This window comes from Oncorhynchus kisutch, linkage group LG7 (genome assembly GCF_002021735.2).
Source record: "Oncorhynchus kisutch isolate 150728-3 linkage group LG7, Okis_V2, whole genome shotgun sequence".
Lineage (NCBI taxonomy): Eukaryota > Metazoa > Chordata > Actinopteri > Salmoniformes > Salmonidae > Oncorhynchus > Oncorhynchus kisutch.
In genome coordinates, this window is record NC_034180.2 from 17,778,422 (window position 1) to 17,806,140 (window position 27,719).

The window sequence follows — 27,719 nt, forward strand, 5'->3', positions numbered from 1 at the left end:
TGAAAACCTCTTTGTTTTGTTTATAAAACTGCAGATGACCTCAGTTAAATTATCGCATTCTCTTTTCCCTCAGTGTGGTGTTTGGCAACAGCAATGGTCTGGCTGTAGTGGACTACCTTCAGAAGACCCTTGTCCTGAACATGGGCACGTCAGAGCTGTACAGTCCCTCAGACCTCTACCAGAGACAGCCTCGGTCGCCTCGCAAGAAACCACAGCCGTCTGGAGGTGAGGGGCTCCCTGAATGTTGAGTAGGCTAAGGCATGTTGTATGTTCCCAGAAATGAGACATGGGAGTATATTCAGACAGAAAGTAGAATCAGAAAGACTGCAATATCTTCCTTTTGCGATTTAGTTTTTCATGCAGCAGCAGGGGATAGTAACTTAAGTATGTTCCCTAGAGCCCCCACCTGACGGTGTCATGAAAGGGATTAGTATAGTGATGTCAAGTGAGTTGTAGTCCGGACTGAAAGGTATTGATAGTCAAAGCCAGGGGTTCGAATGAGAACACAACTACTGTATATTCAGTAAGGTCCAAAAGGATTTGGACCGTGGCAATATCTGTTGTTTTGGCTCTCTACTCCAGCACTTTGAAATGACACAATGGCTGAGGTTAAAGGCCCAGTGCAATCAAAAATAGGTTTTACTGTGATTTAAATATATTTCCTCTCCTATAAGGTTAGAATAATATTGTGAAAATGATAATGCCCTTTTAGTGTAAGAGCTTTTTGAAAAGACTTCCTGAAATTTCAGCCTGTTTTGGTGGGATGGAGTTTTGGCCTGCCTGGTGACATCACCAGGTACATTTGTTTTATAGACCAATAAGAAAGAGTTCCAAGCCTCTCTGCCAATAACAGCTAGTTTTCAGTTTTCCCCTCCCCACTCAGGCCCCTCCCAGACATTCCTAGCAGAATTCCTGCTTGAGAAATTGCTCTTTTGTTTGTTTTGACCATTTTAATTGAAAACAATCACAGTTAGGTACTTACTTGTTACATACAAATGGCTACATTGGGCCTTTAAAATGTAGACTGTCATATTTTAATTTGAGGTTATTTTCCTCCATATCGGGTGAACCATTTAGAAATTACAGCATAGTCTTTTCATTTTAGTCTTTTCATTTTAGAGGACCAAAAGTATTGGGACAATTTACTTGTGTATTAACTTACTGTAGTCAAAAGTTTAGTATTTTGTCCTATATTCCTAGCACGCAATGACTACATAAAGCTTGTGACTCTACAAACTTGTTGGATGCATTTGCAGTTTGTTTTGATTATGTTTCCGATTATTTGCTGCCCAATAGAAATGAATGGTTAATTGTTGTGTAATTTGAGTCACTTTTATTGTAAAAAAGAGTAGAATTTGTTTCTTAACACTTTTATATTAATGTGGATGCTAGTTTGTAGCCAGAAGTTTGATGTAGTCATTGCATGCTAGGAATATTGGACCAAATACTAAACTTCTGACTACTTTAATACACATAAGTGAATTTGTACAAATACTTTTGGTTCCCTAAAATGGTCTGGCTATGTAGAAAAAGTGCTGTAACCTCTAAACCCGATATGGATGAAAATAGCCTCAAATTAAAACGGCAGTCTGCACTTTAACCTCGTAGTCATTGTGTCATTTAAATTCCAAAGTGCTGGAGTACAGAATCAAATCAACAAAACATGTCACTGTTCAAATACTTTTGGGCTCGCCTGTCTATGACTCTTAAAGCCAGTCACTGAGCTGGCTAGAGGTGCAGGCCTCACACTCTTGGCAGCCAGTTTGGCTTCACACCCTAAGTGCTCCACCCCTTGTAGTAGCCATCTCTCTGTCATCACTGGTGGACTGTCCATCTGTTCAGTGGCTCAGTAGAAACTCAGAGAAACATGCTCATCATGAGTGGGATCTGTCTGTGCCGCGGAGGTACTGCAGGGGGTCTGCGGAGAGATAAAAAAAAAAAAAAAAAAAAATATATATATATATATATATATATATATATATATATATATATATATATATATATATATATATATATATATATATATATATATATATATATATATATATATATATATATATATATACACACACACCTCTTTCAGATTCAACAAATTTTGGCAAAGGGATCCGTGGAATAAGTTTAAAACTTCTAATTGCAATACAATGTAATAATATTAAAGGTGCTGTATGTCATATTTTTCCATTGTAATTTCAGAAAAATTTATTTTAAAATATCTACAATAATAGTGTAATGCTAGTGTTTCACAATATTTTTTTCCCCCAAAATGTTTTATTGTGCACACACAAAATTGCATTTAATGGTGCAGCCTTCTTATTGGTCTACAAAAAACACACCATCTCTGTTCCACACCGCCATGAGAGCCATGAGAAAACTAGTGATCAGTCGTGGAATTAAAAGTGCAGAAAACAACTTGGCTTCCTATTTAAAAAGAAGATGAATAAAGCTATGAAAGAAAAATACTGGAGTTTTGGCGCAGTTACTGGTGCAAAAACTATATTGTCAAAACGACATATCCTAAAAAATAATATAGTTTACTGGTAATATAGTTTACTGGTGAACTTATGAAGTTTCCTGTAATATACACACTCTTTGCAACCCTACTCCTGTCATTCCCCCACTCATGTTCTCTTGCTCTCTTGCTTTCTCTCTCTCCCCTCTTTCCCCCCCCCCCCTCTCTGTCCTCCTTCCACTCGTGCTCTTCTATATACGTTCATTCATCTTCTGCTCAGTTCGGCTTCAAAGGTTCAGCACTGGATTCAATACTCTGTATTACACATTTATTGACTACAGTCGGATGTAACTTTCAATTTCATTCACAAATCTATTCTAACATCTTGATTGGATTCATATAAAAAATACCATTTACAAATCTATAAATGGTGCCATTGTTTGAAAACAGTCAATTTAATTAGGGAATGCAGATGGGTCATTCCACGAAAAGAGTGCCTTTTGCATCCCTTTGATATTTTAAGTAGACATTGTGCACCAATATAGCATTTTAAAAGCCTGTTATATTTAATGAAGTGCCCTTCAATATAGACCACATCGTGAATTCAATAAATCTGCAAAATTCTGCATTTTGACATGTCCCTCCGTGTACTTCTGACTTCTAGGAAGATTTTAACCCACTTAACCCCCAAATTTCTCCAAGTTTTATCAACGTTGTAAAGCCCTAGTTATTTTGTTGCTTCGACAAATTAATTTCTTAAGATTATTATTTATTTAGTGCAATTAGTGATTCATTTACGTCTCTCCCTCATTTTGAAGTCAACTCTGTTACGTGAGGTGAACTCTTGTTTTAATATGGTGAAACTATTCCTTGTTAAATATTTTCTTCAAAAGAAACATTGAACATCTAATGGCCAAATCACATTGTAAAAGCAGGTGAGCTGGTTCTACTCTTGTTGGCCATGTTCTCTTTTGTGGTGAAATACTGAGCGGGTTGAGTATAGCGCGTCAACCCTGTTACCCATAGATAAACAGGCTAGACATATTTTAACAATTTACATTTTGCTGGGGAAGCTTTCATTCAATTGCCACTCGCTGTTGCACATAAGCTTCAATTCCCCCTGTCAAAAAGGGGATTTATGGCTGATTTGAGATGAAATCGTCAACCCTGTCACTTTTTATTTGGCACTTAATAGACACTTACTATAGTATATTTTATTTACTTAACCTCTTGATAGGAAAACATGTTTTTTTTGGAAATTGAACATGTGCTATTTATGATTTTTTTTAAAAGAGAGAATGAGTTGAAATCAAACGTTGTTTTGGGACCAAGTTACACTTGGAGCACCAAATTGGTGGATAACCCAGTTGCTAGCCTCTGAGTTCCTTGGATTCTTTCTATTCTTATGATTTTTTATCAATGTTTTGTCTTAACTTTATTTACTGTTGTTCTCCCTCTGTTTCTCTCTCTCTCTCGGTTTCTCTCTCGGTTTCTCTCTCTGTTTCTCTCTCTGTTGCTCTCTGTTGCTCTCTCTCTCTCTCTCTCTCTGTTGCTCTCTCTTTGGCCTTGTAAAGACAAAGACATTCCACCTGTGACGTCTTGCATGGCCCGCCTTTCTATCTTTTATAAGTCTGTGACTTATCGTTCTTCGAACGCCCGTAAGTCATCTCATGTTTATCATACTCGGTTGTCTTCTCCATTTTTTTCTCTCCGTCTCTCTTTTTCTCTTCGATCTGTTTCAATCACCATTTGTTTTCATGCATTCAGACAACTTATTTTAGCTGACACTTATTTAAGTGTATGAATAAGTAGCTTAACTGGACAGGGAATATGATTTACATACGATAGTCACATGGAGGAATGGGAAAGATATACTGCAATTACTGACAGCCTTAGTCTTAATATCTATCAGCTCAGTTAAAAAGCTGCTCCTACCAAAGTTACTTGCCTCAGATTTTTCCCAACTATGAACATCTTAAGCTCACTTTGAAGCTAGTTGATGGTCAGCAGCAGTCTTCACTGTAGAGAACACGTTGGTCTAAGACATGTCTGTTCTCCACAGCTCAGTGATAACAACACGTTGGTCTAAGACATGTCTGTTCTCCACAGCTCTCAGTGATAACAACACGTTGGTCTAAGACATGTCTGTTCTCCACAGCTCTCAGTGATAACAACACGTTGGTCTAAAACATGTCTGTTCTCCACAGCTCTCAGTGATAACAACACGTTGGTCTTTATCATATCTGTTCTCCACAGATCTCAGTGATAACAACACGTTGGTCTAAGACATGTCCTTTATCCACAGCTCAGTGATAACAACACATTGGTCTTTGTCATATCTGTTCTCCACAGCTCTCAGTAATAACAACATGTTGGTCTAAGACATATCTGTTCTCCACAGCTCTCAGTGATAACAACACGTTGGTCTAAGACATATCTGTTCTCCACAGATCTCAGTGATAACAACACATTGGTCTTTGTCATATCTGTTCTCCCCAGCTCTCAGTGATAACCACACGTTGGTCTAAGACATGTCTGTTCTCCACAGCTCTCAGTGATAACAACACATTGGTCTAAGACATCTCTCAGTGATAACAGCACGTTGGTCTTAGACATGTCTGTTCTCCACAGCTCAGTGATAACAACACGTTGGTCTTTGTCATATCTGTTCTCCCCAGCTCTCAGTGATAACCACACGTTGGTCTAAGACATGTCTGTTCTCCACAGCTCTCAGTGATAACAACACATTGGTCTAAGACATCTCTCAGTGATAACAGCACGTTGGTCTTAGACATGTCTGTTCTCCACAGCTCAGTGATAACAACACGTTGGTCTTTGTCATATCTGTTCTCCACAGCTCTCAATGAAAACAACATGTTGGTCTAAGACATGTCTGTTCTCCATAGTTCTCAGTGATAACAACACATTGGTGTAAGACATGTCTGTTCTCCACAGCTCAGTGATAACAACACGTTGGTCTTTGTCATATCTGTTCTCCACAGCACTCAGTGATAACAACACGTTGGTCTAAGGCATGTCTGTTCTCCCCAGCTCTCAGTGATAACCACACGTTGGTTTAAGACATGTCTGTTCTCCCCAGCTCTGTTGGTCTAAGACGTGTCTGTTCTCCACAGCTCTCAGTGATAACAACACGTTGGTCTTAGACATGTCTGTTCTCCACAGCTCTCAGTGATAACAACACGTTGGTCTTAGACATGTCTGTTCTCCACAGCTCTCAGTGATAACCACACGTTGGTCTAAGACATGTCTGTTCTCCACAGCTCTCAGTGATACCAACACGTTGGTTTAAGACATGTCTGTTCTCCCCAGCTCTCAGTGATAACAACACGTTGGTCTTAGACATGTCTGTTCTCCACAGCTCTGTTGGTCTAAGACATGCCTGTTCTCCACAGCTCTCAGTGATAACAACACGTTGGTCTAAGACATGTCTGTTCTCCACAGCTCTGTTGGTCTAAGACATGTCTGTTCTCCACAGCTCTCAGTGATAACAACACGTTGGTCTAAGACATGTCTGTTCTCCACAGCTCTGTTGTTCTAAGACAAGTCTGTTCTCCACAGCTCTGTTGGTCTAAGACATGTCTGTTCTCCACAGCTCTCAGTGATAACAACAATGGAAACAACGCTTTAGAAGAGAAAAGCAACAAATCACCAACGTCAGGTAAAATGTCATTCTCCATTACTGTATAATACAAAACACAATCTAACTTTTACTTGAAGAAGTACAAATGACACATGTTTGACATATCTATTTACTAGCTGCTTTTGGGTATCGACTCAGTTAAGGAGTGTTGAAAGGGTTGATGTCCACTGAAGTGTTGTTGTCGCCGTATACAGTAGGCTCTACGTCAACCACCAATTCAGACGATGAACACAAACAGGAAAGGTTCATACAGAAGGGTACTGTATTACATTGATGAATCAACCACATCTACTGAGCTTCATTCTTCCCGTATGTTCTGGCCACCGGCAATGCAATTTTACATTTGTCTTTTTAAAACACATTTGCAGTGAAGTCCAAAAGCAGACGGTTTTCCAAGACGGTTGCCAATGACTTTGGTAGTGTATGATCCCTGTGTTATAAACTCTACTGCTTTCTCTCTCACCAACTTCACTGGGCTTCTAACCAAGGCTGTGCCTTAATCCAACGTGCTAATGATGATGATGATGATGATGATGATGATAGAGACGATACATGCACTCAATCTGTGGGTTGTTGCCGTCAATCACAAGGTGGCTGATTGTCTGTAATCCGCCGCACTTTGTCAAATGCATGACAGATAAGAGGGGCCTCCACGTTTCTCTCTTAGGATGAAATTTACTCTGCTTTGAGTAAAATCATTGTAGCACATATTCTCTCTGAAGAGAATAGAATGTCAAATAAAGATCACAAACTTTTTACAGAATCACTCAAATCTAAAAGCGATGCAATTTTTCACTGGTTCAAATGTATAGTAATTCTGACTATTAATCTCTTACAAATTTTGAACTAATTGGAGGTATTGGGAATGTTCATCAATAAAATAATGTATGTTTTGGTTTGACAAAAATATATAAATATTTATATTACAGGACCTTGGTACTCGATTATTCCCTTGAATGATTTTTCCTCTCTCTCCTTTCCAGTCTTCCTTCCATTGTAACAATAACCAGAATTCAATCTCTTTTTCTTGTCTACCTCTTGCTTTTTTTTACGTTACAGGCTGTGTGTGTGTGTGTGTAATAATGCTGGGCTCACGTTGAGAGGGTACTTCTCCTCCTAGCCTGGCTGTTCGTCATGATGCACTCAATAACCAGCTGCCTCTGAGGATCAATGCTAATTCTACATTCTCCTCTCACGCTTTTTTGCCAATGAATGGCGGATGACAAATTTGCTGAGAGTGAACAAAACAAGCATAATTTTATATGGCCTGTTAAAAAAAAATATATTCCGTTGTAAAAGAGGGTATGTTTTTTATTTTATTTATACATTTTTTTTCTTGCAGCCAAGATGTCAAGGAAAATTTGCTCGCCTACAGAGCAAAAGACAGACCTGGGTAAGCCCTTACAACTCTGTGTTGTTTACATTCCCTCGTTGCCCTTTTACTTTTCAGGTGCTGTTCCATTCCCACTCCTTAAGTACCCCAAACTTTCCTTACAATTTCCATGTTCATAAATGTTGTTTTGTGAGAGTGTAGCCCTAGCCTGGTGGATCCAGCATCGTTGATAGCTTTGTTTACCATTACAACAGAATCGTGTGCTATCGCACGATCAGGCTTTGGTTCCACCAGGCTAAGCTTAGCCTGACCTGTAAGAAAGACACTACTGTGCAACATTCAAATGCTGTTATCTTGTAATCTGGTAAATTGAGACACGTACTGTCTGTTTGCCCTCGTCCTCTCTGTGAGCAGAGAAGAGGGTGCGACGCCAGCGCTCTCTCCCGTATAAGAAGCGCTTTTGTTGTGTGAAGGAGGGCAAGGAGCCCAGGAAGTCTCTCTCCCAACAAAGGACTCTCTCAGTCCCTTACCTCAGTGAGTGGACCAGGCATGTGGTCTGCGTCTGAAATGGCACCCTATTCCCTATATAGTGCACTACTTTTGAGCAGGGCCCACATAGGGCTCAGGTCAAACGTAGTGCACTGTATAGGGAATAGGGTGCCATTGACATGGGCTGCAGTGGAATAACTGGTACTGGTACTAACCCCCACCTCTTCTGCTAAGGCCTACTGTTAGCTGGTTCTGAACTTTAACACTAACTCTCTCACTGACTGACTTGTTGGTTCCCTTGTTTTGTTTTTGAGGACCTCCTTCAGTTACTGTCTGCATTGTGTTGAAAATCCTTCTTTTCTTGTTTACTTCTCTGAAACACGTGTGTTGAATGCAGCAATGTGTTCGACACAGAGATGGATAGTGATCACTACTTGGAAATAACCTGTTTTTGCATGGACATTGCCATTGAGGGCTTTCACCATTTTGAAGCGGTCAACTGGATGAGACTTCCTACGGGTTAAGGAAGGATCACATAATTCCATCCAGGTCACCAGAATGGATGAGCCATTCTACTCTTGAGCAAACATTCTATAACCAGCACGTGGCAGTAAATCACCAACCTTGGCTTCATGTCTGTTTAAACAAGACACTCCAGGTGGCACAGTATGCCACCTGTCAGCCAGCCAGACAGCCAGTTTGTTTACCAACTCCTAGAAGTAGTAGAATAAAATGGACTACTTCGAGATGGAGATGGCCTCAATGGGGCTGCCCCTGCTCTCACAGGCACCATCATGGTACAGACACAAAGATGAGTCATCTATGTTTTCCCCATGCTATTCAAACTGCCACTCATATTGTAGTAAAGTAATCCCCTTGTCTCCTCAAGTGTGGTACTGCATAAGGTAGTTTTTTGGGGGGGGGGAACATTCCACATTGAGAATAGGCTTTCTTTAGGGAAATGGCCAGGGTGTTACTGTAGGCCAATTAGGCACTGAACTTATTTGTCAACATTTTTTGGAAAACACAATAACACGATCTCAGGTAATCTCTCGGTGATGAAAGGCCATGTGGTTTCTCTGGAATTTCCTTTATTTTGTGCTACTGTCGTTGGGTGGGTGTTTCATGTGCTGCTCCTTGTATGCATTGTGAAGAAATGTGATGTTTTTTTCTCATTCTCTCTAGCTTGGATGTACCTCTGTGTCCCTGGGTTAATAACCACTCCTATTTTCCTTTTCCTATTCCTACTAAATCAAAGTATCCACTTTCACATTATCCCTCACTTCCCCTCTCTCTCTATTTGTCCTCTGTGGGCCGCCATCCAGATGCCAAGGACAGTTTGTTCAGCCGCTCGAGGAGCTCCAGTGTGACCAGTATAGAGCTGGAGTCCCGCGAGGCCATCTCCTCCTTCCACTTCAGTGAGAGTTTCCCCAGGAAGACAGACAGCAGTGGCAGTCCCAGCCTGTGGGTGGGCACTACCCAGGGCACTGTTCTGGTTCTGTCCCTAAGCCTGCCACCCACAGGGGACCTGAGGCTTCAGCAACCTGTCAGAGTATCATCTTGTGGTCAGTGTGTTTGCACCCTATTCCATGTAGTGCACTACTTTTGACCGTGGCCCATATGGCAGTCATGGTAAGTTTTAATGACAAGACAATGAATGCTACTCAGGGTCGCCAGTCCAACTTTTCAGGTCTCAGAGAAGGTTAATTAGTCACATGAGCCGGTTTACTGAACCATCTCTGTGGCAGAAGCATTACCACCACCGTCATTGTGGTGGCCAAATCTGGATGTAACCAGAAGGAATAGCTTGCGGCCACAAATGTTTCTTTGCGTTAAAGCAGTGGTTCCCATACTGTGGTTTGGGGACAACTAGTGGTGTACAAGGTTGCTGCAGATTGTCAGCAAACTATATATATTAACACAAATATATACAGTGCATTCGGAAAGTATTCAGACCCCTTCTTCCAACATGTTACATTACGGCCTTATTCTAAAATGGATTCAATAAAACATTTTCCTCATCAATCTACACACAATACCCATAATGACAAAGCGAAAGAAGGTTTTTAGAAAGGTTTGCAAATTTATTAAAATAAAAACATACCTTACGTAAATGTTCATACTCCTTGCTATGAGACTAGAAACTGAGCTCAGGTGCATCCTGTTTCCATTGATCATCCTTGAGATGTTTCTACAACTTTGATTGGAGTCCACCTGTGGTAAATTCAATTGATTGGACATGATTTGGAAAGGCACACGCCTGTCTATAAGGTCCCATAGTTGACAGTGCATGTCAGAGCAAAACCCAAGCCATGAGGACGAAGGAATTTTTCGTAGAGCTCCGAGACAGGATTGTGTCGAGTTACAGATCTGGGGAAGGGTACCAAAAAATGTCTGCAGCATTGAAGGTCCCCAAGAACACAGTGGCCTCCGTAATGATTAAATGGAAGAAATCTGGAATCACCAAGACTCTTCCAGGAGCTGGCCGCCCGGCCAAACTGAGCAATCGAGGGAGAAGGGCCTTGGTCAGGAAGGTGACCAAGAACCCGATGGTCACTCTGACAGAGCTCCAGAGTTCCTCTGTGGAGATGCAGCACCCCACCAATCAGGCCTTTATGGTAGAGTGGCCAGCCCCATTGGAGTTTGACAAAAGGCACCTAAAGAACTCTCAGATCATGAGAAACAAGATTCTCTGTTTTTCAGCGGCAGGGACTGGGAGACTAGTCAGGATCGAGGGAAAGTTGAACGGAGCAAAGTGCTCCAGAGCGTTCAGGATCTCAGACTGGGGCGACGGTTAACTTTCCAACAGCACACAGCCAAGACAATGCAGGAGTGGCTTCAGGACAAGTCTCTGAATGTCCTCGAGTGGCCCAGCCAGAACCCGGACTTGAACCCGACCGAACATCTCTGGAGAGACCTGAAAATAGCTGTGCAGTGACGCTCCCCTTCCAACCTGACAGAGCTTGAGAGGATCTGCAGGGAAGAATGGGGGAAACTCCCCAAATACAGGTGTGCCAAGCTTGTAGCGTCATACCCAAGAAGACTCGAGGCTGTAATCGCTCCCAACTGTGCTTTAACAAAGTACTGAGTAAAGGGTCTGAATACTTATTTAAATGTGTTTTCATTTTTAAAAATTAATTTATAAAAAAAAAACGTTTTTGCATTGTCATTATGGGGTATTGTGTGTAGATTGAGCGGGGGGAAAATGTAATACATTTTAGAATAAGGCTGTAACGTAACAAAATATGTAACAAGTCAAGGGGTCTGAATACTGTACTTTTCGAATATACTGTAATATATTTTTTGCATTTGTTTGTTTGCATTAGAGAAGGAGGGAGAAAATTCCTCAGAGGTCTAACTTGTTTCTGTTTTCCAGGTACTCTGATCAGACTATGGTGCAGCTCATAAAGCATTATAAATGTGCTTGTAATGCATTATGAATGGAAATATATAACTTGCCTCTCTATCCCAGGTACTCTGGTCAGACTTAAAGGAGGTATCCTGACCATGGCTTTCCTTGACTCCCTTGGGGTGGTCCTCCCCCCTTCCTACGAGCCGTGGTCGGAGCCCAACCCTCCGGACGACGAGGAGAAGGAGAAGGCGAGGCGGCGCAGGCTGGCCTCTCCACCCACCACCCAGGAGGGTCAGGACAGCCAGTATGCTGTGGTGTGTTCAGAGAAACAGGCCAAAGTGGTGGGCCTACCCTCCCAGTCCTGCTTCTTCAAACACAACATCACAGAGAGCTCCTTTGTGCTGAGAGCTGACGTGGTGCAGATGGCTGCTGGACTCTGCCTCGCCTGCTTCTGTGCTAATGGACACATCATGGCTCTGAGGTACTCCTAAAGGCCCAGTAAGAGGGACTCTTACTGTAACACAGACCTCTGGTGCTGTCTATGACTGATTGTGGCAGATGTTCTGTACTACAATGCCTACTTCAGTGCATTCATACTGTTTGTGTCTCTTGTTCAATCTTTGCCTCTTTCCTTGTCTTTCTTGCTCCTTCTCTTCCTTCCAGTCTACCCAGTCTCAGACCACTCCTGGATGTGAACTACCTTCCCCTGACAGACATGAGGATAGCCCGGACCTTCTGCTTCTCCAACCTGGGCCAGGCCATGTACCTCACCTCCCCCACCGAGATACAGAGAATCACATACAGCCAGGAGACCTGCGACAATCTACAGGTACGTGTGTGTGTGTGTGTGTGTGTGTGTGTGTGTGTGTGTGTGTGTGTGTGTGTGTGTGTGTGAGTGACGGAGAGATATCACGTTTTGTGTTTGTGGGTATGCTAAATACTTTAGTTCTCTTTGAAACGTACTGTTACATCGGCATCTTCTCTAGGAAATGATGGGAGAGTTGTTTACACCGATAGAGACACCGGAGGCTCCTAACAGAGGTTTCTTCAAGGGCCTGTTTGGGGGAGGGGCTCAGTCCCTGGATAGAGAAGACCTGTGTGAGTATCATCCCCACACAGTACACCTCACCGTCAATATAAAACTGTACAATATGTTTGGCATGTGTTTATTAATGGCACATTCTTATTGGACGTAGAGTTAATGGCATTGCAATGATGAAGCCTGTTTTTTTGGCACACTGGTTCTCTCCTTTTCTCCTCGACAGTTGGTGAGACGGCGGCGGGAAAGGCGTCTCGTAGCCTGGCGCAGCACATTCCTGGGCCCCAGGGCATGGAAGGCATGAAGGGGGCAGCCTCTGGAGTGGTTGGAGACCTGGCCCGTGCCCGGATAGCCCTGGACGAGAGGGGGCAGAAACTGGGCGAGCTGGAGGACAGAACCGCAGCCATGATGGCCAGCGCTGACTCCTTCTCTAAACACGCTCATGATGTAGGGAATATCCACCTGGTCATCTGTGAGGTGCAAACCTGGTGTCAACTAGTATTTGTTATCTTTCAAATACTTTGAGCGTTTGATTGATTCTGCCTGGAGTGCACGATGGACAGGGTTTTCACTTTCGAGAAACAATGAAGCTCAGCTAAAGTATTTGAAAGAAAATGAATACTACCCGAACCCAGGTTTGATGAGACGCCTGCCTTCTGTGACAGTGTTGTCAATATATATATATATATATATATATATATTTAACCTTTTATTTAATGAGTCTCGTACTCTCATCCTCTTCCTCCTTTTTCTCTCTCAGATGATGCTGAAGTACAAAGATAAGAAGTGGTATCAGCTTTGATTGCAGCGAGAGGAGACAGTGGGCCTCAGTTCTCTGCTCACACCTCTTCATCTACAGGAGATGCAGCTCCTCTTCTTCATCTCTCTGCAGGAGGAAGTGTTATCTAACAGACTGATGCCTTCCTCCTAGCAGCACAATAAAACATTCTGCATTACCTCAGTCAACTGGTTACCAATGAAGAGGAGTAGACTAACAGACAGACAGACTTAGAAGGAAAGTTATTCTGGATGTTTCTATGTCATCTGAAAGAAATTATGTTCATTTCCTTAACACACCACAGGGGAGCCTACATGTATGGGTGCTGCTCCTGTGTTTTATCAGTCATGTTCTCAGCTGCTTTGTTGTCCACGAGGTAAGACAATTCTACTCAAAATGAGCACCGTTAGGTTGCCTGTGATTACCTGTGCAGTGTCCAGGTGAGGTGATGCCTGCTCTTCAGTGTCAACCAATCGCAATGGACCTCTAAGGGGAGTCTCCTGTGTGTGGAGGAAGCTCCATGGAAACCACAGTCAGTGGCGCAAGCTCTCTGCTCTTGAAGTCTCAATATCTATAGCAATGTTGATGAAAGGATGAATCAGTGATTGATTCACCCCCTCTGTGTTTCGTCTCAAGTCATTCCTTTTTTTCCTACTGATTTGTGTTGTCTTTCATGAGAGTCATTATTTGAGACAGTTTATGTTTTTCAGGAGTCCATCCACTCACTTAGTTAACCATGAGTTTATTGATAGGTTATATTGATGGTGTGATAGGTTCTTATCTTTTCTCCTACTTACAGTAGGCCTGGTTATACTTAGTATCAGGGTTTGTTTTCCTATCAGATTTGTTTTGAAGCAGGAAGTCATACTATACAGTTCCCATGTTTGTTTACTGAAAGGTAAAAGTTGAACTGGTTATGGAGAGTGAGTAATCAGCTGTTGCGTGTGCTGAGTGAAAATATTACAGGCTCTTACTGAACCCACTAGACAAAATTAAGTCTACATTAATATGACCAAAACGTGAAGGATTAATATGTTGAAAACACTTTGCAGTTCTATCGTACTAATAGAGGTATGGCCTTAGAATGACGTCAGTACCAGCTTTGTATTTTTGCTCTGGACTCTTGATTGGCTGAGAGATAAGAGTTATGTACAACGGAATAGGGTGAAGTTGCCCCCTAGATGCTGATCTTGGGTCAGTTTAGCGTTTTCCTCACTAATGGTTAGGGGATAGGATTGTGGGAGGGGATTCTAGCTAATCCTAAATCTACCTAGGGGATACCGGAAGGCCTACAACTCTTCCTCAACATACTACACAATGTGGTAATATTGCGGTACTGCATACAGGTTGGAGTCTTCTCACAATCCTTTGCGATACTGATTATAATCGGACAATTGGATTCATACCACTCATGGCTTATTAATTTTAAATAGTTTTTAATGTCTGTTCCATCACAAGGATACAGATATAAGCTAGCTGTCTTTGTATTCGTAGCGTCAGTAGAAGATGTGACCAGGTGTCACTTGATGTGCGGTAAAACATTCTTTGGTCATTATTCTCTGAATCGACCGCTATTTTACAGACAACTCTCTTCCGCCTTTGCTTATCATGACGCGTATATGCTAACCTCTCCCTATGTATGTGTATATCTGTGTGTTTGTGAACGTACATATATTCAGATATGTGTATGGGCACATTTATACTTACAGTATATATTTTTCCTTAATGGTGTTTTTCAGCGTGATTTTCTTTTTAGCCCCGTGCAAGGAGATGCTGCCATTTGAGTTGAGGTAGACGCGTTTATTTTATGTTCTTGATTCCAAATAAGAGACTACAGATTGTTTTCACCCCCGCCAAAAGCTGTAAATAAATTAGTAGTGCGACAAGACAACTGGAGACAAATCTGATAGTGTTGGTTCGGGGAAAATGACACAGGATCTGTCCCAAATGGCACCCTAATTCAAAAGTAGTGCACTACATAGGGAAAAGGGTTGCCATTTGGGACTCAAGACAGGTCAGCAGCCATTTTATTTTCTGACACCAAAGAGTTGCTTAATTATACACTGTTGTCTTGTCTGTCCAAACTCCCAACAGTCTGTCTGGATGTGATAACTATAGACCATACTGTTTGGAACATGGTGGAACAGCTTCTCCATACTTGTCACTCCCTAACCTTGTAACTTGCCACATTACATCATGTACCTTTGTGCAGAAGACCCAGGAAAATAAGATTTTCTTTTGACCAGATGTGTTATTTCTCGTACTACTGAGCTACATATATTGTGGGTGTGTTGTTGTGTGGTTTTGCACTGTTTCGCACCTTGAACCACTTGTTTTGTTTATACTTTTTCTTGTTCAATTCTCTGAGGGACCAAAACATGATGGAAACGTTAACTGTGCCATTTCCCAGTAATATACAGACTTGCTTCACTTTCGGATTTGTTTTCATTGCCAGTTAATGATGTTCTAATAGATTTATATATTTGAAAAAAATATTATTTTAATTTCAATATATTCCATATGAATACTTTTCATATAATTTAAGAAGAATAGAATGGTGCATTTTAAGACGACACATTTTTCTCCAAAACAATGGTTGTACATATTGCCCAATATTCAAACATGAAAATAAACATTTCTGGTGATCTATTAAATGTGTACATCTCAGAATCTGATAGATCCAGTTTTTGGAAGATTGTCTGTTGAGGGTGATTTCTCTGGATGGGTTCCCAGTATATTTACATCCACTAGAAGCCATTCACAACATATTTAAGGTTCTTGTTGTTCTCTTGCACAGGAGGATGCATGAACTTTTAATGTTTACAGACTTGAAAGAACCATGCATTCGATCTACGGTCTATTGCAACCTATCTTGATTGACCACAAATTCATGAAGTTTCTCGTTATCAGAAATATTCATCAGTTGAGCTGAGTGTGGTAAATGTTTGTTTTTCCTTTGGAGTGTGAAAGACTATATTTATTTGCTCCTTGATATCTGTTATCCTTGGGACATCCCTACCCCATTTGAAGTTGACATTTTAAAATGGTTGGGTTTAGGGTAGGGATGTCCCAAAGATTCCAGATAGCAATAACCATATTTATTTGAGATCCATGATTTTGTTTTCCTGTGTTCCCCATACTCCCTTTTCTTACCTAACAGATCAATTGCAACTGAAAAAAAACTGTACACAAACTGCAACCAGGATAGGCCAAAAGGTATCTCAACCAACCAACCGCCATAATTGTATGGGATAAATAGCTGTGTAGTTACAATTTATTGTACAGTTTTATAAAGCTGCAATTTCACATGGATGGATGTTTGAGTCTGAATTCATCTGCTGCCACAAACGATGTAGGAAGTGTGTAGCTATATAGATACTTTTGGCCGTGTAGTGTATGTGGACACCCCTTCAAATTTCAGCCACCGAGACATGCAATCTCCATAGACAAACATTGTCAGTAGAATGGCCCATACTGAAGAGTTCCGTGACTTTCAACGTGGCACTGTCATAGAATACCACCTTTCCAACAAGTTAGTTTGTCTAATTTCTGCACTGCTAGAGATGCCCTGGGCAACTGTAAGTGCTTTTGTGAAGTGGAAACGTCTACGAGCAACAACGGCTCAGACGCAAAGTGGTAGACAACACAAGCTCACAGAATGGGACCGCCGAATGCTGAAGCATGTAAAAATCAACCTGGTTGCAGTTTTGGAATGAGATGTTTGATGAGCCACACACTTTTGGCCATGTAGTGTATTATTGTGTAATTGGAAAACAAATCCTATGAACTCATTTGTCTCAAGTGGTCTTTGTGGCTGTTAACTGATTGAAAATAAATGCCAAATATTTATGCAAGTTGGAATCAAGTGTTAAACAACATGCACGGCTCTAATAATAACAAATTATCTATAAGTTGGTTTCAATCAGGTGTGTCATCAGAGCAGGGCTGGAGCGAATGCCTGCACCCATATGCTCATTAAACGTTCTGTGTTTTAAGGGAAGATAAAACGTCTCTTGACAGGAATCATAAATCAGGCGTGGTACAACTCATTAAAAATATATATATATATATTTGTAGCCTACTGATTCACTTCACTCGACAATTATTGCCTTAATGTTGTATAATTGATCCCAACATGCATACAGTACTGCTTGGCAATGATTTACTTATTTTCAATCAGTCAACTACGGTGTGTCGGACAGGGGCCGCTAGAGTACAGATAATTCTCACTGGTCATAAAACTACACAGGCAGGCGCAAAGCAAATGCGTTTTGATTGAATGGAACTTTAGAGTCGAAAGCATACGAGACCGAAGAGAAAGTTAAATCGGGAGAGAGAGGATGCATTGAACCATGTGCTACAACACATGTGTTAGTAGCTGTTGATAAGAAGCAGTGATAAATGAAAACCTTTTTAGCTCACGTGTAGGTTACCGTCTCGGATCCTCCTGAAGTTTGTAACTATATCGCGACTGAAAACTGCTGCAACGAAACGAACATAAGGTTGAGGAATAGAAACCGACTGATATTCAGCCTGTGTAGGCTTACACTTATTGCACAATTCCTTTATTTGTCTTTTGAAACTCATTGTGTTTTGCTTGGATATCATGCCACGCGTTCTCGTTCTCGTCTGCTTGGATTAATTGATAACCACATGCACCTGCTTGGTTGGATTTTTGGAACCTCCACAACATGCAGGCCTATTTACATTTAGGCAAAACATGTTTATATTCTGAATCGTGAATGCACACGTCTTGGTCATTATTGAACACTAGTTGACTTGATTCCTTGGATCTTTCATAACTGGAATCATCTTTGCATGAGCCTGGAACGTTGGACCAAGGATACCGCGCGCCCCTGAAGTTTACGTTTTGGAGAGAATACTATTTCTAACAGCATATGCATGGCATACATTGCTCATCATATCGGATATCAAAATGATGCGCACCGGCCCAAGCCTTGTCTACGAGTGGCTACAGACTATTCAGGTGCCCCAATACTTGGAGGCGTTTGTGGACAATGGCTACGATGATTTGGAAGTTTGTAAACAAATTGGGGACCCCGATCTTGACGCCATAGGGGTACACGCACGGCACCACCGACAAAAAGTACTCAACGCGGTGAAGAAGTTAAGAGAGGAGGACAAGAAAAAATCTCCCGGTCTTTACTTCACCCTCGAGCCTCTGAACCCCTCTCCCCTGAGCCCCTTGTTGGGCACCAGCACCACGCTCATCACAGATTGCGAGAATGACTTCCAGTGGTCAAGGTCATGGACAGAATCCAATCAGGAGGAGGTTGGAAATGGAGGTCACCAACAATCATCTTGTCCAACAAACCACAATCTAAGTTTAACTGATGATTGTAAAGAGTTGGTGGCCAATCCCAAACTGAAGGTCTTGATCAGGGATAAACTTGTGAAAGATGGAGTCAACCACAATGAGCCGCCATACACCTATAAGGTAGGCTCCTATTTGTCATTCACGATGTTGATTACTATAAGGACTGTCACATACAATTACACACTCTTCCCTTTGGGCTTGCTGTGATGAATAGTATGGCCAATTTCTTTGATGGTGCTGTCTACCATCAATTCTGCTCATTCTTCCAGTCAGGATGACTCTCCTTGTTTGAAGTCTGTGACAGGCAGTCGGGGGACTTAAATATGCATATATTTAGAAAATATATTTACTCAAATTATTTTGGTCCTATACGTCTGACTGGACACCTGCTAAAGCAATCTTCCATTGTCCGAGGTCATTTCATTTAAGTCCTACGGTAAAACGTTATTGCCCTGGCTGGGGTAATAAGCTCATATCCTTCAGACTCGGGACAGCTGTCAATGTTACCTAACAGTATTTTACTGTGGGTGGAACTAATGGCTTCCATTGTGGAGGAGTCTGACTCCGTAGAGAAATACAATGCCTTCAGGCTTTTTCCACATTTTGTTGTTACAGCCTGAATTTAAAATGGAATACATGTAGATTTTTATTATTTTTTTCTCTGACCTACACACAATAACCCAGAATGTCGAAGTGGAATTGTTTTTGAAATGTATACAAATGATTTAACTGAAATGTCTTAAGTCAATAAGTATTCAACCCCTTTGTTATGGCAAGCCTAAATAAGTTCAGGAGTAAAAATGTGCTTAACAAGAACCATAAGTAGCATGGGACTCACTCTGTGTGCAATAATAGCGTTTACCATTATTTTTGAATGACTACCTCATCTCTGTACCCCACACATACAATTATCTGTAAGGTCCCTCTGTCGAGCAGTGAATTTCAAATGGATTCAACCACAAAGACCAGGGAGGTTTTTCCAATGCCTCGCAAAGAAGGGCACCTATTGGTAGATAAGTAAAAAAAAAAAAAAATGGCAGACATTTTATATTTCCATTTGAGAATGGGGAAGTTATTAATTACTCTTTGAATGGTATATCAATACACCCAGTCACTACAAAGATACAGGTGTCCTTCCTAACTCAGTTGCCGGAGAGCAAGGAACCCTCTCAGGGATTTTACCATGAGGCCAATGGTGACTTTAAAACAGTTACTGAGTTTAATGGCTGTGATAGAAAACTGAGGATGTATCAATGTTGTATTTGCTCCACAATCATAATGTAATTGACAGAGTAAAAAGGAAGCTTGTTCAGAATAAAAAATATTTCAAAATATGCAACCTGTTTGCAATGAGGCACTGAAGTAAAACTGCAAAAAAATATATAATAATAAGTGTGATTTCCTGGATCGGTGAGCCAGGCACAGCTGTCCAAAATGTCTCTTCTCCTCCAAAAAGTCGTATTGGAGCTGAGCTGTGTCACAACAGATTAAGAAGGCATGCTTAGACTACAGTCTCAGGCAGCATTCTATAGAATATCGAGAGAACACAGCGCATCAGCTACTTTGTGTTGGTTTCCTTTTTACTGTCTTTATCTCCTCTCTGAAAAGATATTAGATTTTTTTTTAAATATATACATATATTTTTTTTACTATGGCTCAGAGTTTTCACATTGCAATCTGTATTATGTAACATGTTATAATGCCACCACACGCAAGTAAAATTAAACTCCTTCTAAATCCGACTTGGATAATCAGTATTTTCCAAACTACAGTGCCACTAATAATAACTTGATTATTATCCATATGCATGCAGAACTGTGTAGCTGCTCTGCACGCATTTTAAGACGATGTTGTACTTTTGTGCTCCGATTCTCTGCTACATGCCCATAATGTTCATGAAAGATTCAGGGGCTACAAACTGCTAAGTGCAGAGAGGCACTTTGTGACTCACTACTGACCTTTTGTATGGAAGCACAGGCAAACAGATTCAGGTTTATCTGACTGAAAATATACTGAACAAAAATATAAATGCAACATGTGAAGTGTTGGTCCCATGATTCATGAGCTGAAATGAAAGATCCCAGAAATGTTCTATACGCACAAAAAGCTTATTTCTCAACTTTTGCACACATTTGTTTGCATCCCTGTTCATGATAATTTCCCCTTCCCCACCAGACAGGTGTGGCATATCAAGAAACGGATTAAACGGCATGATAATTACACAGGTGCACTTTGCTGTGGACAATAAAAGGCCACTCTAAAATGTGCAGTTTTGTCACAACACAATACCGCAATTGGCACACTGACTGCAGCAATGTCTACCTGAGCTGTTGCCAGATAATTGAATGTTAATTTCTCTACCATAAGCCATCTGAATGTCGTTTTAGAGAATTTGGCAGTATGTCCAACCGGCCTCACAACTGCCGACCACGTGTGACCAGATCAGGACCTCCACATCCCTTTTGTGGGGAATAACTCATTCTGATTGGCTGGGCCTGGCTCCCTAGTGGCTGGGCCTGGCTCCCCAGTGGCTGGGCCTATGCCCTCCCAGGTCCCAGCAAAAATATGTTTTCCATGTCTGCCATAATCACAGCATCTGTGGGAATTTGATTATGATACCGTAATTGATTAGATTGAACAGTGGTGTGCTATACAATGTTTGTTTTGACCTACAGTATTTACATTGTTGATATAACCGTTAACTCTGGCATTGTTTGCTCTTTCATATATCTGCTGATGTCAAACTGGCATTTGGAAAAGGACAACCGCAGCCAGAGCTTGATCCATGGGCTGTTGATAGCTTTTTGGAATCTAGTCCTTTCAGGTCAGCTGTTTAATTCCATTAAGTTTGATGATGCAGATATAGGCTACAGGCCAGGTAGAATGATCCATGCTTTCTACAACCGGAGGAACCGTAGAATCATTAGAATTGTAGAATTAGACTCATTCTATGTAAGGGGCTGTATTGGGGATAAAGGGATCAATCAGAACTGTTTTACCAGAGTAATAATTCATGTGATTAGTGTTATTATAGTTATGCATGGTAATAGCGTTGTTATTACACAGTGAGAATGGATCTTATTACAACCCGATCTGACGGCATTATCAAGTATATGCTGCTGGTTTGGAGAATGTCCTAATTTGATCATTGAAAAATGGGTCTGTATGCTGTAATTGCCTAAAACCTTGGCCTTGTTTCGATATGTGTTCCATAGCAGCACGGCACGATCAATCCTAACTAACTGAGCCCTTCAGTGTTTTGCCTGCCTGGCTACGTTCCAAATGGCACCCTATTCCCTTTTCGAGTGCACAAATTTTGACCAACGAGTCTGGGGGGGGGACGACGACGACGATGACAATTAATACAATTAGGCCCTCATAAACGACTTAACTACTGCCTGGGGCCTGGAATAGACATTGTGTCTTTATAGAAAATGACAAGCATTAGAGGCTATTTAAAGTATAGCTGTAATCTATGTCCATATAATACGATTGCAGCCTCAGGCTCGACTTTCTCACAGTGAAGTTAATCTATGCTGGAATTCTTAGCTACTGTAGGTATTTCTCTCTTTACTATATTGACAAAGACAAGATTTAGAGAAATAACAACTCATGAGTCATGAAATGTAGCTTGCACAGTTGAGGTTTTAGCAGAACTATATAATGTGGCCTAGTTGGTTGTCTGTTTTTAACAGATTTTTCTTCTTTGTTTCGGCTGGTGTTTTACAAGGATCCAACAAAGTACATCATGAGATTTCTCTGAATTCACGTAGAAAAATGTGCCTTTTGTCATTCTAATGTGAGGCAGCATATGTTAAGTTTTGTCCCACCAGACTCCTGGTGGGACGTGCGTATTCCCCCTTTCTCTCTGTTACAACAATGGGGCACATTACCCAAGAACCCCTCTGCTCCACTGGACTGGCAGTCTGACACATTCTTAGAACAGAGTGGCTAACAACAGTTCCACTACCATAGAATTAGAATGAGTTCTATAACTTCTAAAGCCCTGCTCCGGAAGGGTTGGCCTGGTTTGCCCTTCGAGGCTCGCAAGACAAGCAGAACCAGCAGGCTCTTTTGGACAGTCTGGCCCAAGATAAAGCCAAGCTGAATAGGAGCTCAAACGGACAAAGCTCTATAGAAACAGACAGATGTCTCTGTCTTTGTTACAAAAAAATACAGTATTAAATGGACTGTTTGTCTTTTCATGCATTCCTTAAAACAATTGACTACTTGGCTATACTGTGCTATATGTGAGAGTTGGGCGGTTTCCAGATTTCCATAACTTCATACTGTGCCTGCTCCATCCCAGGCTATACACTGGGGTCACTTAGAAATGTCCTTGTTTTTTAAATAAAAGCTTATTTTTTTGTCTATTTAAAATAACATCAAATTGATCAGAAATACAGTGTAGACATTGCTAATGTTGTAAATGACTATTGTAGCTTGAAACGGCTGATATTAATATATCTTCAGAGGCGTACAGAGGCTTGTTATCAGCAACCATCACTCCTGTGTTCCAATGGCACGTTGTGTTAGCTAATCCTAGTTCATCATTTCATTAGACAACCCTTTTGCAATTTTGTTAGCACAGCTGAAAATGGTTGTTCTGATTTAAAGAAGCAATAAAACTGGCCTTTAGACTAGTTGAGTATCTGGTGCATCAGCATTTGTGGGTTCGATTACAGGCTCCAAATGGCCAGAAACAAAGAACTTTCTTCTGAAACCCTTCAGTCTAGTTTTGTTCTGAGAAATTAAGGCTATTCCATGTGAGAAATTGCCTGTTCACTGCTGATGTTGAGCCTGGTGTTTTGCGGGTACTATTTAATGAAGCTGCCAGTTGAGGACTTGTGAGGCATCTGTTTCTCAAACTAGACACACTAATGTAGTTGTCCTCTTGCTCAGTTGTGCACCGAGGCCTCCCACTCCTTTCTATTCTGGTTAGAAACAGTTTGCGCTGTTCTGCGACGGGAGTATTACACAGCATTGTACGGGATCTTCAGTTTCTTGGCAATTTCTCGCATGCCATTAATTGCCTTCATTTCTCAGAACAAGAATAGACTGACGAGTTTCAGAAAAGTTATTTGTTTCTGGCCATCTTGAGCCTGTAATCGAACCCACAAATGCTGATGCTCCGGATACTCAAACAAGTCTAAGGAAGGCCAGTTACGAGCATGCAGATAAGGTTCCCTGAGACTGTTTCTGACAGTTTGTGCAGATTCTTCGGTTGTGCAAACTCCGTTTCATAAGCTGTCCGGGTGGCTGGTCTCAGACGATCCCGCTAGTGAAGAAGCAAGATGTTGAGGTCCTGAGCTGTCGTGGTTACATGTGGTCTGCGGTTGTGAGGCCGGTTGGACGTACTGCCAAATTCCCTACAACGACGTTGGAAGTGGCTTATGGTAGAGAAATTCTGGCAACAGTTCAGGTGGACAATACTGCAGTCAGCATGCCAATTGCATGCTCCCTCGACTTGAAACAGTGTGGCATTGTGTTGTGTGACAAAACAGCACATTGCAGTGGCCTTTTATTGTCCCCAACACAAGGTGCATCTGTGTAATGATTATGCTGTTGATGGATGGGTTATTTTGGCAAAGGAGAAATGCTCACTAACAGGGATGTAAACATTTGTTAACAGAATTTGAGAAATACATTTTTTGTGCGTATGGAACATTTCTGGAATCTTTTTCAGCTCATGAAACATGGGAGCCACACTTTACATGTTGCATTTATATTTTTGTTCATAGTTTACAATTGTCTGGAAAATTATGTCTGTGTGCAGGTCATTAATCTGCATCGATTTGAATCACAGACTAGGACTATTGTAAAACCTGGAAGTGGGTCTTGTGGTCTACAGCAGAATATGCTTCCTGCTGGGTCTCTAATGCAGTAATGTTAAGGAAATGTATAAATAAAGACTTCATCTGTTAAGGCCACATACATACATAACATAACATAACATAACATAACATAACATAACATAACATAACATAACATAACATAACATAACATAACATAACATAACATAACATAACATAACATAACATAACATAACATAACATAACATAACATAACATAACATAACATAACATAACATAACATAACATAACATAACATAACATAACATAACATAACATAACATAACATAACATAACATAACATAACATAACATAACATAACATAACATAACATAACATAACATAACATAACATAACATAACATAACATAACATAACATAACATAACATAACATAACATAACATAACATAACATAACATAACATAACATAACATAACATAACATAACATAACATAACATTGGTTCCTTCCCTCTGTAAGTAATGTTTTGAATTACAGCGTATGTGTTTTTAAAAGCCCAAATACTTTAAGATCTGTACATTCATGTCTGCTTCAATCCTCTAGAGTGGTCGCCTAGTCAGTCTGTAATCCTCTAGAGTGGTCGCCTAGTCAGTCTGTAATCCTCTAGAGTGGTCGCCTAGTCAGTCTGTAATCCTCTAGAGTGGTCGCCTAGTCAGTCTGTAATCCTCTAGAGTGGTCGCCTAGTCAGTCTGTAATCCTCTAGAGTGGTCGCCTAGTCAGTCTGTAATCCTCTAGAGTGGTCGCCTAGTCAGTCTGTAATCCTCTAGAGTGGTCGCCTAGTCAGTCTGTAATCCTCTAGAGTGGTCGCCTAGTCAGTCTGTAATCCTCTAGAGTGGTCGCCTAGTCAGTCTGTAATCCTCTAGAGTGGTCGCCTAGTCAGTCTGTAATCCTCTAGAGTGGTCGCCTAGTCAGTCTGTAATCCTCTAGAGTGGTCGTCTGGTCAGTCTGTAATCCTCTAGAGTGGTCGCCTAGTCAGTCTGTAATCCTCTAGAGTGGTCGCCTGGTCAGTCTGTAATCCTCTAGAGTGGTCGCCTAGTCAGTCTGTAATCCTCTAGAGTGGTCGCCTGGTCAGTCTGTAATCCTCTAGAGTGGTCGCCTAGTCAGTCTGTAATCCTCTAGAGTGGTCGTCTGGTCAGTCTGTAATCCTCTAGAGTGGTCGCCTAGTCAGTCTGTAATCCTCTAGAGTGGTCGCCTAGTCAGTCTGTAATCCTCTAGAGTGGTCGTCTGGTCAGTCTGTAACATTGCCTCACTACCCTGCAGACACATCAGTGCAATAAATCTTGATCTTAATGGCCTTGCAGCACAGTGACTGACTGGTATTTAGTATCTCTAGTAGTACTTCACTATCCCTTTACTGACATTAACAGCTATAAATAGACCTACTGTATATAGATTAATGCATATTTCTGTCAGACTAGAGTACACTGAAGGTCAGGTCAACTATATAATGTAGGTCATAGTCAGTGCCCTATGGAAGTCGGGTGAGGTTGTTCAGTAGACTATTTCAGTCTAAATATAACTTAGCTCAGTCTTGTTAATTGCAATCCACTTTTCTGAATCAGTAGTGAACAATTGAGGGATTCGGGTGCCATTTGAGATGCAGTCCTTGTTTTCTGTTAGTTGTATATTCCTGCTGGCTGCTAAGTCTACCCATAGTTGGCAACTTATTGGCCACCAGCTGTTTAGTCCCAAGGAGCTCTCCCCCTGTCTTCACATCCCCCCCCTCCTATAGTTGAGGGTTATAGCCAGGCTGGTCCCAAGGAGCTAGACCCTCCCCTCTTCACATCCTTCTCTTATAGGTGAGGGTCATAGCTAGCCACCCTCTTCACATCCCCCTCTATAGTCTAGTCTCCAAGGCCCAGTCTACAACCAGCTGCCAGCCCCAGTGTGGTTCCAGTGATGGAGCTCTCCTTCTCCCTCTATAGTGAAGGATCACAGCCAGGCCACTGCTGTAATGGTGCATTTGAAGCCTGCTACAATGACCTTGCTTGAGTTCCACAACTGACTTAACTCTTAAAAAGTGTAAGAGTTCATTATTAATTTATTTAATCAGGGAGTCACCATTGAGACCAGTGTCTCTCTTACGAAGGAGCCCTGCATAAACAATTTAATAAAATACATTTAAAAAAACGAATACAATATAACAAGTCAGATACAGCACAACAAACATAAATGTACACAAAACAGTCAACTAAAGTGAATATAGTAATATAGAGGGAATTACGTTTTTTTTTTTCAGTCAGTGGAGCAGAGGGGAACAGCCTCTACTGCAGCCTAGAGTCCATACTGCAGATCAAGTACCATTGCTCTTGTGCAGACTGCAGTCATTCATTTCCACACATTAGTCTCGTTTTCATTTATTTTATAAGGTATTACATTATTGGTGAGTTTAATATTGGAGTGCATTTTGTTTTATAATGTATAAGAAAAATAGGTGTTTAAGTGGTTAGATGAGTCACGGAATGTATATGTAGGAAGTAACAAAAATGTAAATGTTTTACTTGAACTTAGATGACACTTCACCCTTTCTATTTGAACCTTATCCAGTGGTCTCTCATCTGTTTCTGTTCAAGCCCCTGGGAAGATGGTGATTTCCAATGTGCAAATGTAATTTGCAGTTCTAAATGAACTTCTGTGTTGTCTTTGCATGCATCCTTCTATGCTTCTCGTTACCCACCCAAGGTGAAATGGAATTATGCTGTTACCGTGTGTGTACTATATTGGTGGAAAAGAAAATTGGGTAAGTAGGAAGTAACCCTGTCACACACAAGACAAGATAATCCGTACCTATGTTTCCTTCCAATTGGCTACATATTCTCATGCAAATATTCTATCATCCGCATAAAGAAGATATGCGAATATTCCCAACAGTGGTGTTTCCGCCAAACTCACTTAGGATAAAAATCAGTGCGTGATGAAATAGTATGGGCAAAATGTACTTTTTTGCTTACGTTTTCATTCACTGAATAAATGGGTTTCCAGCGCTTTTTCAACTCTACGGATAGTTTTGTTACATACTGTTAGGTTAATAAATAGCAAATGTGCACACTTTGGTCTTAGCATGCGCACTCTAACCAACAGTTTGCAGATACAGTAGGCTGTGCGGGTATACACGTCTCAAATATTATGGGTGAGAGCGAGAATATTTGTCAAACTGCAGTCAAAAACAGAAATCTGTAGCCTGCAGGATACTATTATGGATTATTTCCCCATTTTTTTATGTTACCCCCCTTTTCTCCCCAATTTCATGGTATCCAATTGTTAGTATCTATCTTGTCTCATCGCTACAACTCCCGTACGGACTCTGGAGAGACGAAGCTCGAAAGCCATGCGTCCCCCGAAACGCAACCCAACCAAGCCGCACTGCTTCTTAACACAGTGCACATCCAACCTGGAAGCCAACCG

At 41.2% G+C, this 27,719-nt stretch overlaps 2 protein-coding genes across 11 annotated transcripts in view; both read left to right on the plus strand.

Annotated features, from left to right (window-relative positions):
* The window catches only part of LOC109894260 (syntaxin-binding protein 5), a 43,140-nt gene extending 27,369 nt beyond the window's left edge, over positions 1 to 15,771 (plus strand). Inside the window, exons 18-29 of one of the 5 annotated variants that reach the window (XM_020487603.2) lie at positions 74 to 225; positions 6,066 to 6,131; positions 6,308 to 6,370; positions 6,482 to 6,529; positions 7,456 to 7,506; positions 7,861 to 7,980; positions 9,261 to 9,500; positions 11,408 to 11,768; positions 11,951 to 12,116; positions 12,274 to 12,385; positions 12,553 to 12,773; positions 13,087 to 15,771. In XM_020487603.2, coding sequence (XP_020343192.1) covers positions 74 to 225; positions 6,066 to 6,131; positions 6,308 to 6,370; positions 6,482 to 6,529; positions 7,456 to 7,506; positions 7,861 to 7,980; positions 9,261 to 9,500; positions 11,408 to 11,768; positions 11,951 to 12,116; positions 12,274 to 12,385; positions 12,553 to 12,773; positions 13,087 to 13,128 — 1,642 coding nt within the window. In that variant the 3' untranslated portion in view covers positions 13,129 to 15,771. The remainder of the gene's footprint in view (positions 1 to 73; positions 226 to 6,065; positions 6,132 to 6,307; positions 6,371 to 6,481; positions 6,530 to 7,455; positions 7,507 to 7,860; positions 7,981 to 9,260; positions 9,501 to 11,407; positions 11,769 to 11,950; positions 12,117 to 12,273; positions 12,386 to 12,552; positions 12,774 to 13,086) is intronic. The other 4 variants (XM_020487606.2, XM_020487605.2, XM_020487608.2 and 1 more) reach the window with 4 other exon arrangements.
* Positions 15,772 to 17,328: 1,557 nt separating this feature from the next.
* Positions 17,329 to 27,719, plus strand: part of LOC109894261 (SAM and SH3 domain-containing protein 1-like) — a 79,471-nt gene continuing 69,080 nt past the window's right edge. For 4 of the 6 annotated variants that reach the window (XR_002255857.2, XM_020487612.2, XM_020487610.2 and 1 more), the window contains exon 1: positions 17,330 to 18,562. Coding sequence is in view for 5 of the 6 variants with exons in the window: in XM_020487612.2 (XP_020343201.1) it covers positions 18,041 to 18,562 (522 nt within the window). In the remaining variant the exon portion in view is untranslated. Of the gene's footprint in view, positions 18,563 to 27,719 lie in introns of all 6 variants that reach the window. The other 2 variants (XM_020487614.2, XM_020487613.2) reach the window with 2 other exon arrangements.